Source organism: Mercenaria mercenaria, chromosome 5, assembly GCF_021730395.1.
Source record: "Mercenaria mercenaria strain notata chromosome 5, MADL_Memer_1, whole genome shotgun sequence".
NCBI classification, from domain to species: Eukaryota; Metazoa; Mollusca; class Bivalvia; order Venerida; family Veneridae; genus Mercenaria; species Mercenaria mercenaria.
In genome coordinates this window covers 71,203,213-71,218,417 of record NC_069365.1, presented here as the reverse complement: position 1 = coordinate 71,218,417, position 15,205 = coordinate 71,203,213, and the positions used below count along the sequence as shown (strand labels likewise).

General features: G+C 37.7%; 1 protein-coding gene across 1 annotated transcript; it reads right to left on the bottom strand.

Annotated features, from left to right (window-relative positions):
• Window positions 1-402: 402 nt before the first annotated feature.
• On the bottom strand, window positions 403-14,657 carry LOC123557552 (mucin-2-like). The gene is made up of 9 exons (XM_053543872.1): window positions 14,477-14,657; window positions 8,654-12,978; window positions 8,245-8,309; window positions 6,248-6,411; window positions 4,936-5,050; window positions 3,288-3,747; window positions 2,091-2,278; window positions 1,582-1,639; window positions 403-1,451 (listed from the first exon to the last, which is right to left on the bottom strand). The coding sequence occupies exons 1-6, from the start codon at window positions 14,535-14,537 to the stop codon at window positions 3,699-3,701; spliced, it is 4,779 nt and encodes a 1,592-aa protein (XP_053399847.1). The 5' UTR covers window positions 14,538-14,657; the 3' UTR covers window positions 403-1,451; window positions 1,582-1,639; window positions 2,091-2,278; window positions 3,288-3,698.
• Window positions 14,658-15,205: the final 548 nt, after the last annotated feature.

Below are 15,205 nucleotides of genomic sequence, written 5' to 3'. Positions count from 1 at the left end.
CATAATTATGATTTTCCGATGGAACCCAACACCCGTCATTAAAAGATTCGGTTGCCGTCCGACACCGCCCCTCCCCCTATAAATTCAATTCTGGAATCGCCATTATAAATAACTTCAAATTCCGAGTAGGCTCTATGACTGCTCTCTGGATCGTTCATACAAGTTATTTTTAAAAGTCAAATATAAATCTGTTATAATAATAATGATAGATTTGATAACAATAAATAGAGAGAATGGGTTCGCGGTCCAAATTTCGCTTTAAAAGACATCTAAATTAGCAGCCTTCGGATCAAGAGTAAGTCACGAGCTTAAAAGAAAACGGAGATGCTTCTATATAAACAGCAAAATCTAAAAAAGAAATGAAATAAAATAGATAGGTTGATAAAACGACAAACAACTAAGCATTGTTTAGATATATATTTCAAGAAGTAAAGTATAATTCTAGCGTGACATAGATACGTCAAGATTTCTATCTTCTATCAGCTGATTGTGTTTTTAAACCTACTAGAGGTAATATTTCCCTTGTGCGCCTCGTATAAATCTGCATATGGCCACAGCAAGATTACGTCATTTGTCTAATACGTCACAAGTTTCTTTCGTAGAAAAGTAATTCTCTTGCATACACAACCGGTAAATATTGTTTATTGAAGTTCAAAACTGACCATTGTGAAAGAAATTGGATATGTGGCGGACTGTAAATACTTCAGTAAGGATGCTAAAATACAGGTTATCTTTGAACCATACGTTTGGAAATGATGTTATTTTGAACAAGTCATCGTTTCAAGGGCATGGTGCGATTGATGCCTGGTTTTCACCGATGTTTAAAAGACCTTGTTTGTTTACAATTTACTCATCGAGGATTGGATAGAGCTACCGAAGACTTGGAAGAATTTTGGACTGTTTATAACTTTGTTAAAAGTGAGTCAATTTACATTTTTGTTAGATCTAAATAATGTGTTCATTGTTATAGCTTTTTTTTTAAATACAACATTTCATTTCCCACATGCATTCATAATCATAAACGAAATGAGTCTTGAATCGCTCCCGATAAAATTCACGTGAATTTTCCCGTAATACTCCAAATTTAGAGAGCAAACTCCAATGGCGACAAGAAATTACAATGGGAGACTGCCGTTGAAAATTTAATTTGTCATTTATTTGGATATTTGGCAAAGCAGAAAAAAATCGTTAAATTTCTCGAGGGTGACTTTTTTTTAGTTTATCAAACCATGTTTACTTTGCCGGTAAGTGTCGTAGTTTTGTCATGTGACACCAAAGTTGGGGTAAACCTTTGGAATGGAACATACTTTAATATTGTCACACCAAAGTGAACGAGTATCTTTAACTCTGATGTCAGTATTGGTAGCTACAAGCAGACGACAAGAAACAGCTACTCGTCGGTCTGTCATCAAACTGCTCTCTCGGAAATATGAGTTGTTGATAGGTTTCCTCTGGAAAAGAATTACAAGTTTTTATTCTAAGTAAAAAAATGTTGTTTTTATACCGAGTATGATATTAAGTACCGCTACATTTTCTTATATTTTACACCACACCTTTTATTTAGGGTACTTCTATACTTACCGTTTGTTTGGTATGTAACTCTGAGCAAGAATCTCGTTTGCCTCAGCTAAGTGTTCGGCTGAAAATAAAGAGCAGACGATAAATGACATACCATTGAAAAGGGTGTCCATGGTTAAAACATACGGTAGAACCAGCCTCGCTATCAGGGGAAACGATTAGTTTAAAATGCTGAACAAAGTCAAACTTAAGGGCTTATCTTCAAAAGAAAGACTAAGACATTTGTTCGGCCAAAGGTGTTTCCACTTTTAAGGGTTTGCGGTTATTTCAATTGTATCCGATTTTCCGGAAATGTAACATGAGTCTCTCACATCCTATAATATCAACGTATACATTTTTTCCCTTATTATCATGTGGGGCACAAAATGAAAGTCGATTACATTTTCTCCGTATGCGGTTTCGACATTTTCTGGTTGCAGCATACGAGAGGATAATGCCTATTGTCATTTAAGTGTACATGACCTTAACCAAACTGATTTATAAATCGTGAGAATTAAATTCTTATAGCTTACATTGTCTTTCAGAGTCTGCTATATTTCTACGACTGGCGGAAATTGAAGCGACATCTACTCTAGGTATATAGTCCCCTCTCGGAGAATTCGAAGGTAGTTGGTATTCTAATGCCTGCTGTCGCCACTCGGAAGAACTTCCATACAGTCTAAGAGCTTTCGAATGATTCCAACCTCTTGTTTCGAAAGAACTGGAACAATTAAAATGTGACATATATGTATGTACAACTCGGCATTCCATAAGTTCTGAGATGAGAATCTTCAGAAAAAACGTGAGGCTGTTGCCTAAAACGTGGAATTGAATAGTGCTAAAAAGTTGTTTTCCTAGAACATGAAAAGATAATTGAGCCGTGCCATGAGAAAACCAACATAATGGCTTTGCGACGAGCATGGATCCAGACCAGCCTGCGCATGCGCGCAGTCTGGTTAGGATCCATGCTGTTCGCTTTCAAAGCCTATTGCAATTAGAGAGACCGTCGGCGAGCAGCGTGGATCCTGACCAGACTGCGCGGATCCATGCTGGTCCCAAAGCCATTATGATGGTTTTCTCATGGCGCGGCTCATATCTAAGCAACCTGTTTGTAGTGCTAGATAAGATACCTAAAACTGGTATCCTAACAGCAAATGGTATGGACTAATATCCAAGCCCCGGGCTCTATTATAATTAAAGATAAAATCTCTTTTGAAGCAAATGGTTGAAAGAACTGTATATAAGAAATGAAATAAATAAGCAAATCGTAGAACACTGTCATGTACAGCAGTCCTGTTCCTAAGGTACTGAACTCGTATTGGTATTCGGCAATTTCCGTGCAATTTCGTATTCCCGTCTGCGGGAGAAAGCTAACTTGTGACCTCTCACCCTCAAAGCTACACTGCTTCCCCCGTCCCTATGTTTTGTTCTGTCATATTTCTCATATATAAAGTTACTGCATTAACAGTGGAAGTAACTCAGCAGGTTGTTTCTGTATTGACATTTTTATTGCCCCTGGCTCCGAACATGGTTTAGCCATCAGATAAAATAGGCTATTTTAGATGCTTAAAGGTTTGCAGTAATTAAAAAGAAATAACCATGCAGCCAGTGAGCCAGGCTAACTCAAAGCGGGCGCTCTAATAGAAGGCTACCATAAGCGTGAGCTAGATTTTCTTTTGAATATGTATAGAACGACCATAAAGTCGAAATACGACTGTCATTTAGCTTACCTGAGAGAGTTATCCAAACTGAACTTCGATCTCTGTGCAAGTATCATTTTAACAATATATATGGTAATCACCCCAGCCAACACAAGACAGATAAAGCCACCAATGGATAATAGGATTATTACGGTAACATCATCTATAACAGTAAAAGTAAAGCATTTAATGATAACAATGATGATGATGACGACAACAACGACACTATTGATGATTTTGAAGAAGGTAAGGAAAGAAGAAAAAGAGGAAGACGAACTTGAAGTAGTAGAAGAAGAATATGATAATGTTGACGATGATGACGTAGATGATTACAGTATAGTGGTTATAACATAAATAGAAATAATAATAATTGATTGTGTACTACTTGATAGTTTCAATGCTTAATATCTAAAGAGAAAGTTTCTCCATAGCCTATTTAGACTAAAATGTAAGGCATATTTTAAGTATCATACCTTCTTTTTCTTTTTCACTGAAATTTAAAAGAGAAATGTCTTTTAAAACAAAACGTGAACTTCTAAATAAATTTAAGTCATTGTTGAGCGTTCTTTTTCCCATTAAAATCAAAACATCCAGTAAAATACGTGGCAACCAATAGCATCGTAAAAAAGTCTATAGCAGTGCTGAAATATTTTTAACAGATAAAGTCTTGGCAAAGCTGAGTTAAATTATCTTATCAAGTCTCTTCAGAGTTATGTAATATACAAATATAAATGTATGGACTTTTCAGCTATGCAGAGTTATACAGCTTCATTTATTCATTAATACTCACCTTTCATATGTCGCAGTGTAACACACACTGCTGGTACTCTGTAAAGGCAATAACTCCACAACGAGAAAAAGTAAATGTTATAAATCGGATATTTCTACAAAAAGGATGCAATATAAAGGTAACAATCACCTTTTTGTAGTAATATACTGAATTTCAATGTGTCACTGAGGCCTGCTAAGTTTTCTTTTTGGCTTTGATTACCTTTAATAATTATAATGTAACTCTGATAGCATGAACCAAGTTGTAAACGTATGGCGAAATTTGTAATAAGTCATATTCTATAACTTCTAAATCACTAAAACACCAAAATGTATTTGATTGCATTGTACGATCTGTCTACCTTCGTGACTTTATTTGAATTTTTAGAATTTTATACGAATCTATATAAACTGACTTAGTTTAATAAGTATTTTGTCTGTAGATCATCAGATTTATTTTTCTATTTATGCCACAACGTCTCCTGACGTTACACTGAAGCCTTTATGAGGAAAAGATCAATTTATACAAATGAAGATTGCAAAAACAGAAGAAAATATCGTTTCCAGTAGTTTCGGTATTGAAGAGTATGGACATAAATCTTCTATGATACGACTTGGTTGGCCCCGCCAAGGGCGTTAAGTTGAATGTTTGTTTTATTTAATATAACCCAAAAAACATTTTGATTGGCCGCAATGCCATACTGTCTGTGACCTTTGTATTGTACAGTTTCGGACTAGACAGGTTCCACTGTATTAGATCATCATTTAAACCATTTAATTTGTTTCGTTGTGATGTCAACGCTGCAACTTATTTGGGTATATCAATAAGATATATTTATTAAACAGCAAGTTATTCAATAATGATAAATCATTGATATATAGTTCATTTAAAAATAGCAAAGCTACTTACATGCATGCAGCATAACCGTTTTCTAATTTGCATTCAAAATTATCTTGACATTCACCAGCAGTGGCAATGAAAAGTTCACAAAGCTTTGATGCGTCATTGACATCTGCTTGTGTAACTGAAAAAACAAAATATATTTTAACGTTCTTTAAACTTTGATTATATTCCCAGGTTTGTCTAAGACCGGACCAAATTTTGCCAGTCAATCATTTTCTTTCATTGTCACTATATATAGATATGAATAGATATGAATGGATAATGGTTTTAGTTAGTGTTTGAGTGGCGCAACGTTTTCATGTTTCCACCAAAAAAAAGGTTTTCAGCTAGATAAAACATTCGTAAAAGTGCGACCCAGTTAATGGCAGGCATCCTTAACGGAAACGCTAGTCCTGTGGCATTGTACACTATGGTGTCCCGTTTGGAACATTGAGATTTATATTTCTGAACCCATACTTCGAAATCACAAACTTATGATAATGAAAGTCGAAAGCACGACGGTGAAAAATGAAATCACGACAGCGAAAACATGAACTGACTACGATGGTGAAAGTTTAAATCACGAAACCACGATGATAAAAACGCGTTTCACCATCGTGGTTTCGTGTTATCATCATCGTGGTTTCGACTTTAACCATCGAATTTTCGATTGTCACCATCGTAGTTTCGACTTTCACCATCGTGGTTTCGGCTTTCATTATCGTTCTTTTGACTTTCATCATCGGGCTTTCGACTACAGTTTTGGAAGTCGAAACTGCGATGACGAAAGTTGAAGAACGATGATGAAATGGTGAAAACGCGAAATGATATCGCGTTTTCATTTTCGTTGTTTCGTGATTTCGGCTTTCACCATCGTAGTATCCAGTTTTCACTATGATCATGATTTCGACTTTCACCGTCGTGTTTTCGGCTTTCATCATCGTAGCTTCGTGATTTCGACTTTAGAGATATGGGGCTCAGAAATTAAAATATCGATGGTCCAAACGGAACACCGTAGTGTACAAAACGCTTAATTGTAACCATTTTGCGTGCTTGCAAGGCTAAGCAAAAGTGGTAATCGCTAACTAGACAGTGTAACCGTACTTTTAACTATCGTCTCAGACATACTTATGAATGCATATATGGAAACAAATCGTATGAGATTTAGGGAAGGATTCAATTTATGAGGTCTTCACTCTTAGAACTGAGATGACCCTAACAGTTGAATATCCGTTTAAGCGCTGATGCTGTAAATCGAACCACCATTTCATTATATGCCAAAAATATATACTAGTAAGTTTTGATAGTTTCTTTATATCAAGATAATTGATTCAATTACCTGTAATATTGTCACTTTCCACTGAATCAGCCGACACTATTTGATTTAGTACCTCTATATTTTCTTTCCCACTTACTAGATCTATATGAGCCTTGTTTAAGTTACTGGAAGCCTGGGGTGATTTTGCAACCTCCACTTCGTAATCGACTTTAATACTTCCATACCTATAGGTATATAGTAAATAAAAAATCCTGTTAGTTTACGAATAAAGATTAATAATTTTCATATAAGATTTATCAGTAAAGCAATGCCAGAAAACATAACATCATAAATAAAAAGCATGATATTTTAACACTAATGTGCTGAATTGGAAATAAAGCATTGATATTTTAACATTTACTTCTCTGTTGAATTAGAATAAAGCACTGATGTTTTAACATATACTACTGTGCTGAATTGGAAATAAGCACAGATATTTTAACATATAATACTGTGCTGAATTGGAAATAAAACATGATATTTTAACCATGATATACTTCTGTGCTGAATTGGAAATAAATCATGATATTTTAACCTATACTACTGTGCTAATTGGAAATTAAGCATGATATTTTAACTGTTACATAATTATTACACTACTGTGCTGAACTGGAAATTAAGCATGATATTTTAACCTATACTAATGTGCTGAATTAGAAATAAAGCACTGATTTTATTCGATACAAGATATTTTCTACTTTGTGCTTTATTTATTGTAGTGTTAAAGTGCTATATCACCCGATTGATTACCATATCATTGAAAGCATGTTTACCTTATCTTTTTAATGGTCATTGACAGGATGTTTACCTTTTCAATATAATGGTCAAAGACAGGACCTTTACCTTATATCTAACATGTTCATTGACAGCACATTTACTTTATCATTATAATGGTCAGTGACCTGAGATTACCTTGTACTTATAACGGTCAGTGACAGGGCGCTGGTCTCACTTTTATAATAGTTTTTTTTAAAAGGACATTTACCTTATGTTTATAATGGTATGTTTACCTTATCTTTATAATGGTCAATGACAGGACGTTTACCTTATCTTATAATAGTCAATGACTGGACGTTTACCTTATCGTTATAATAGTCAATGACAGGACGTTTACCATATCGTTATAATAGTCAATGACAGGACGTTTACCTTATCTTTATAATAGCCAGTGACAGGACGTTTACCTTATCTTATAATAGTCAATGACTGGACGTTTACCTTATCGTTATAATAGTCAATGACTGGACGTTTACCTTATCGTTATAATAGTCAATGACTGGACGTTTACCTTATCTTTATAATAGTCAATGACTGGACGTTTACCTTATCGTTATAATAGTCAATGACAGGACGTTTACCTTATCGTTATAATAGTCAATGACAGGACGTTTACCTTATCTTTATAATAGTCAGTGACAGGACGTTTACCTTATCTTATAATAGTCAATGACAGGACGTTTACCTTATCTTTATAATAGCCAGTGACAGGACGTTTACCTTATCGTTATAATAGTCAATGACAGGACGTTTACCTTATCGTTATAATAGTCAATGACTGGACGTTTACCTTATCGTTATAATAGTCAAAGACAGGACGTTTACCTTATCGTTATAATAGTCACTGACAGGACGTTTACCTTATCTTTATAATAGTCAGTGACAGGACGTTTACCTTATCTTATAATAGTCAATGACAGGACGTTTACCTTATCTTTATAATAGCCAGTGACCTGAGATTACCTTATATTTATAATGGTCAGTGACAGGACGCTGGTATTACTTTTATAATCATTTGTGACAAGACATTTGGCTTATATTTATAATGGTCAGTGACCGGACGTTGACTTATATTTATAATGGTCAATGACAGGACGTTGACTTATATTTATGATTATCAATAACAGGGCGTTGGTCTTATCTTTATAATAATTTGTGACAGGACATTTGCCTTTTATTTGTTATGATCAGTTACCGGACATTTACTTAATATTTATAATTGTTAGTGACAGGACGTTTACCTTATATTTATAATGGTCAGTGAAAGGAAATCACTTCCAATCAGTCGAGTATATACAAGGACAAGCTGAAAAAAACATTTGTTAAAAATATTGAATTATATTTAACAAAAAGCATGAATGAACTTTTACAATATGTTAAGCAGAAAAAATATTATAGTATTGCAAACATATAAATCTAATCATATATTTTAATCAAAATATCACTATAATATTTAATGAATCTGAATTCTGAAAAAAAGACACACCTTTTTTCCTGCTAATTATTTCACTCTGTTTATACTATAAAACATAAGTTAACGATCATATTGAACTTAACTCACGACGATTTTAACTTAACTAAAGATAAAATATAAACTGAACTCACAATAAGACAGACCTTAACTGGAGATAAAAAAAAGACAGAGCTTACCTGGTTTTCAACTTCCGTTTTTAATTGGACGTACTCCGCACTTGTTTGATTATTTAGATCTATTCCAGAAGCATTAATAGGAAATATCATAACAAGTACAGTTAAAGACGTTTCTTGGGGCGCAGTTTCAGTTGTTGTTGTCAAAGAAACCGTACTTGACAGTGTAACGCTCGTAGTAGGAGTAGCAGTCAACGAAGTAACACCAGTTAAAGACGATGTTATATGAATTGTGTCTGCGACTGGCAGTGTTTCTGTGACTGAAGCGGAACCAGTAAATTGTGTTGATGATGTCGACTCGACTATAACTGTGTCATTCGCTAGTGTTGATGCAATGTCTGTTGTTAAAAATGTCGGAGCAACTGTGACAGTATCGGTCGCTAGCGTTGATGAAATGCCTGGTGCTGAGGATGTCTGAGCAACTGTGACAGTATCGGTCGCAAGCGTTGATGCAATGACCGGTGTTGAGTATGTCGGAACCACTGTGACAGCATCAGTCGTTAAAGTAATATCCGGTGCTGGGGATGTAGTAGCAACTGTGACTGTATCGGCCGCTAGCGTTGATGTAATGTCCGGTGTTGAGGATGTAGTAGCAATTGAGACTGTATATGTCGCTAACGTTGATGTTATGTTAGGTGTTGAGGTTGTAGTAGCAACTGTGGTTGTTAGCGTTGATGTAATGTCCGGTGTTGAGGATGTTGTAGCAACTGTGGTTGTATCGGTCGCCAGCATTGATGAAATGTCCGGTGTTGAGGATGCAGTAGCAACTGTGGCTGCATCGGTCGCTTGCGTTGATGTAATGTCCGGTGTTGAGAATGTAGTAGAAACTGTGTCTGTATCGGTCATTGGCGTTGATGTAATATCCGGTGTTGAGAATGTAGTAGCAACTGTGGCTGTATCGGTCGCTGGCGTTGATGTAATGTCCGGTGTTGAGGAGGTAGTAGCAACTGTGACTGTATCGGTCATTGGCGTTGATGTAATGTCCGATGTTGAGGATGTAGTAGCAAATGTGACTGTATCGGTCGCCAGCGTTGATGTAATGTCCGGTGTTGAGAATGTAGTAGCAAATGTGACTGATGTAATGTCCGGTGTTGAGGATGTAGTAGCAACTGTGGTTGTATCGGTCGCCAGCGTTGATGAAATGTCCGGTGTTGAGAATGTAGTAGCAACTGTGGCTGTATCGGTCGCTGGCGTTGATGTAATGTCCGGTGTTGAGAATGTAGTAGAAACTATGTCTGTATCGGTCGTTGGCGTTGATGTAATATCTGGTGTCGAGAATGTAGTAGCAACTGTGGCTGTATCGGTCGCTGGCGTTGATGTAATGTCCGGTGTTGAGAATGTAGTTGAAACTATGTCCGTATCGGTCGTTGGCGTTGATGTAATATCCGGTGTTGAGAATGTAGTAGCAACTGTGGCTGTATCGGTCGCTGGCGTTGATGTAATGTCAGATGTTGAGGAGGTAGTAGCAACTGTGACTGTATCAGTCGCTGGCGTTGATGTAATGTCAGATGTTGAGGAGGTAGTAGCAACTGTGACTGTATCAGTCGCTGGCGTTGATGTAATGTCAGATGTTGAGGATGTAGTAGCAAATGTGACTGTTTCGGTCGCTAGCGTTGATGTAATGTCCGGTGTTGAGAATGTAGAAGCAAATGTGACTGATGTAATATCCGGTGTTGAGGATGTAGTAGCAACTGTGACTGTATCGGTCGCTGGCGTTGATGTAATGTCCGGTGTTGAGGATGTAGTAGCAATTGTGGTTGTATCTGTCACTAGCGTTGATGTAATGTCCGGTGTTGAGGATGTAGTAGCAAATGTGGTTGTATCTGTCACTAGCGTTGATGTAATGTCAGGTGTACCGGATATAGTAGCAACTATGACTGTATCGGTCATTGGCGTTGATGTAATTTCCGGTGTTGAGGATGAAGTAGCAGCTGTGGCTGTATCGGTCGCCAGCGTTGACGTAATGTCCGGAGTTGAGAATGTAGTAGCAACTGTGGTTGTATCTGTCACTAGCGTTGATGTAGTGTCCGGTGTTGAGGATATAGTAGCAACTGTGACTGTATCGGTCATTGGCGTTGATGTAATGTCCGGTGCTGAGGATATAGTAGCAACTGTGACTGTATCGGTCATTGGCGTTGATGTAATGTCCGGTGTTGAAGATGTAGTAGCAACTGTGGGTGTATCTGTCACTAGCGTTGATGTAATGTCCGGTGTTGAGGATGTAGTAGCAACTATGACTGTATCGGTCATTGGCGTTGATGTAATTTCCGGTGTTGAGGATGTAGTAGCAACTGTGACTGTATCGGTCATTGGCGTTGATGTAATTTCCGGAGTTGAGGATGTAGTAGCAACTGTGACTGTATCGGTCGTTAGCGTTGACATTATGTCTGGAGTTGAGATTGTAGTAGCAACTGTGGCTGTATAGGTCGCCAGCGTTGACGTTATGTCCGGAGTTGAGGATGTAGTAGCAACTGTGACTGTTTCGGTCGTTAGTGTTGACATTATGTCTGGAGTTGAGATTGTAGTAGCAACTGCGGCTGTATCGGTCGCCAGCGTTGATGTAATGTCCGGTGTTGAAGATGTAGTAGCAACTGTGACTGTTTCGGTCGCCAGCGTTGATGTAATGTCCGGTATTGAGGATGAAGTAGCAACTGTGACTGTTTCGGTCGTTAGCGTTGACATTATGTCTGGAGTTGAGATTGTAGTAGATGTAATGTCCGTTGAGGAAAATGTAGTAGCAACTGTGTCTGTATCGGTCGCCAGCGTTGATGTAATGTCCGTTGATGAGAATTTAGTAGCAACTGTGACTGTATCGGTCGCTAGCATTGATGTAATGTCCGGTGATGAGGATGTAGTAGCAACTGTGACTGTATATGTCGTTAGCGTTGATGTAATGTCCGACGTTGAGAATGTAACAGCAACTGTGGCCGTATCGGTCGTTAGCGTTGACGTAATGTCCGGTGTTGAAAATGCAGTAGCAACTGTGAATGTATCGGTCGCTAGTGTTGATGTAATGTCCGGTGTTGAGAATGTCGGAGCAACTGTGACTGAATCGGTCACTAGCGTTGATGTAATGTCCGGTGTTGAGGATGCCGTAGCACCTGTGACAGTATCGGTCGCTAGCGTTGATTTAATGTCCGGTGTTGAGAATGTCGGAGCAACTGTAACAGTATTTGTCGTTAGCGTTGATGTTATGTCCCGTGGTGAGGATGTCGGAGCATCTGTGAATGCATCGGTCTCTAGTGTTGATCTAATATCTGGTGTTGAGGATGTCGGAGCAACTGTGACAGCATCGGTCGATGTAATGCCTGGTGTTGAGGTTGTTGTAGAAAACGTCACTGTATTGGTCGCAAATGTTGACGTAACGACCGATGTCAGAGGAACTGTGACAGTATCCGTCGCTAGAGTTGACGAAAAGTCCGGTGTTGAGGATGTCGGAGGAATTGTGGGTGTATCGGCCGCTAGCGTTGATGTAATGTCTGGTGCTGAGGAAGTCGTAGCAAGTGTCACTGTATTGGTCGCTAGCGTTGATGAAGTGTCCGGTGTTGAGGATGTTGGATCAACGATGACTGAATCGGTCAGTAGCGTTGATGACAAGTCCAGTGTTAAGGATGCCGTCGCTAGCGTTGATGTTATATCCGGTGTCAATGATGTCGGAGAAACGGTGACTGTATCAGTCGCTATTGTTGATGTTATGTCTGGTGTTAATGACGTCGGAGCACCTGTGACAGTATCGGTCGCTAGCGTTGATGTAATGTCCGGTGTTGAGAATGTCGGAGCAACTGTGACAGTATCGGTTTCTAACGTTGATGTAATGTCAGGTGTTGAAGATGTAGTAGCAAATGTGACTGTATCGGTCGCTAGCGTTGATGTAGTATCCGGTATTGAGGATGTAGTAGCAAATGTGACTGTATCGGTCGCTAGCGTTGATGGAATGTCCGGTGTTGAGGATGTAGTATCAAATGTGATTGTATCGGTCGCTAGCGTTGATGTAATGTCAAGTGTTGAGGATGTCGGAGCAACTGTGACAGTATCGGTCGATAGCGTTGATGTAATGACTAGTGCTGAGGATGTTGGAGCAGCTATGACAGTATCGGTCGCTAGCGTTGATGTAATGTCAGGTGTTGAGGATGTCGGAGCAACTGTGACTGTATATGTCGCTAACGTTGATGTTATGTCAGGTGTTGAGGATGTCGGAGCAACTGTGACTGTATATGTCGCTAGCGTTGATGTAATGTCCGGTGTTGAGGATGTAGTAACAAATGTGGTTGTAACGGTCGCTAGCGTTGACGTAATGTCCGGTGTTGAGGATATAGTAGTACTTGTAGCTGTATCGGTGAACAAGTGAAAATTTGATATTATACTACTGGTAGAAAGATTTTGTAAATACTTTGGTCATGAAATTGTATTCTTAGATAATACTGACATGTTAGTTAATATTATCGCCTTTTATCTTGGTGGAGGAGTATGTTTTGTACTTTTGTAGCTGTCTTGAATTCGTTACTAAAATGTCTGATATATTAACTAAATATATGTAGTGTATGTATGTTGTACATCATTGTTAAAAATCCACCGCTCAAATCGTAGACAAGAATGTTAACAAAATTGTGATTTTCCCATAGATTCCCATTATGTAAACTTGTGTGAAGTCCATTGTTTCAAATCAGTCTAGCAAGGATTCAAGCACACGGTCCTATCTTTTTATTTGCGGCATTTAATTAATATATTCTGAAGTTTTGACAAATTAAGGTTTAATCAAATTTTACATTGTTGAATTTTTTTTATCCTAACGTGCAGAACTACCTTAATGCGTGTAATCAGAAAACAGGATATTTATTTTTGTCAGCCGTGCGTTCGTGTGTCTGTCCGTTAGTTTTTTTGGGTAAGACAAAACGTATATATCCTATGAGAGCTACAAAATTTTGATTAATTGTATTGAACGTTTATGGAATGGATCAAACTCATCTTTGGTTTACGTTGCTTCAAAGGTAAAACAAAAAAGTTCATTCGTTGTAACTCGTTCAATGAAATATATTTTGCTGAAATTCACCTGGATGATATAAAAGACAATAAGCAGATAATTTTTCATGATTTCGGTGTGAACTGATGCTGATTTATTCAGTACGAAACCAAAACATGAATGCACTTTTGATGTACTTAATTAAATTATTACTTCCACTGGTAAAATAGCAAAGCTTGGAAACTGTCAGCTGTTGTTCTTTGAATATTTCGGTTTGCCAGGACTCAGTGTGTGTGTGTGCGTGTGTTTTTTTTTATTTCCTTTGTGATTCAGAGTATTTTTACAACAAAATTTCGCAATAGCCAGTGCTTTGGGTTATGATTCATAACCGTCCAACAGTGTCTCAGACAAACAATGCGTGATATTATTTCGTATTTTTGTCGTGTGAAAGGTACAGAGCTGTAAATACGGTACTATTAAGTTGGAAATATTTATTTTTCACTAGAATATAGCAGACGATTTTTGTCGTGGTTTCCGTGAATTCTAGACTTTGACTAGTTTATGCTAATTTGTTTTAGCTCGATTGTGATGATTGGAACCACTCTCGAGTCGGCTTCCTGGAAAAACCAGTACTGGTGTCATATGAGATATCATGGTCGTGACCCCAGTTGGGCTCGAACCCACGAACCCTGGACTGAGCGGCCGATACCTTATCCACAAGACCGCCTTAGACTTTGACTTGAGGTAGATTAGCTATTTGTTTTTACTAATGTGGCAGCAATGCAAATGAGATTTTAAGACCCTGACAAAAATATTAAAAGAAATAAAAATTCAAAATTGATAAAATGTATTATAATTCAAAATACCTGTGTGCAGATGTTCCACCGTTGCAAGAAGCAAAATGAAAATTAAATTAATTGAACACATTTTATTCCTTGTCCATTCGACACACCCTAAAACATTTATTACTCTAATGGAACGGAGCTAAATAACGCGTTAGATATTAGATCTACTATCAAATTTCAAAAACAAAGGATCCAATACTATAACGCTTTAAGCTCAATAACTCTCTTTTATTTAAAGTTGTCTTTCTATCTATTATTACACGAAGAATAATGTTATGCACCGAGCATTTCTTTTTATCTTTATAATATATAACCTTTTATAAAAAAAAGGACCGTTTATTAATTCTGGCTTTTTACACTGTTAACAAATCTTGGCAACGCACTGTTACTGAGCCGCACCATGAGAAAACCAACATAGTGGCTTTGCGACCAGCATGGATCCAGACCAGCCTGCGCATCCGCGCAGTCTTGTCAGGATCCATGCTGTTCGCTTTCAAAGCCTATTGCAATTAAAGAAACCATTAGCGAACAGCATGGATCCTGACCAGACTGCGCGGGATGCGCAGGCTGGTCTGGAACCATGCTGGTCGCAGACCCACTATGTAGTTTTTTTCATGGCGCGGCTCATATTATTATTTACCGTATTCAGCTAAAGAAATCATGCATTCAGATAATGGCTCAGCGACATGTGGCCAGTCATATATACGAACAGACGGTTGGACAGACAACAAGAGTGGGTATAGAAATTAT

Bases quoted from the DNA above. Each gene is read 5' to 3' on its own strand.
- LOC123557552 (XM_053543872.1), bottom strand. From the start codon at position 14,537: ATGTGTTCAATTAATTTAATTTTCATTTTGCTTCTTGCAACGGTGGAA. The intron at 8,310-8,653 runs GTAAGCTCTGTC...TGTTTTTTTCAG, and splicing joins AAACGGAAGTTGAAAACCAG to CTTGTCCTTGTATATACTCG. The intron at 6,412-8,244 runs GTAAACGTCCTG...ATATACCTATAG, and splicing joins CTGACCATTATAAATATAAG to GTATGGAAGTATTAAAGTCG.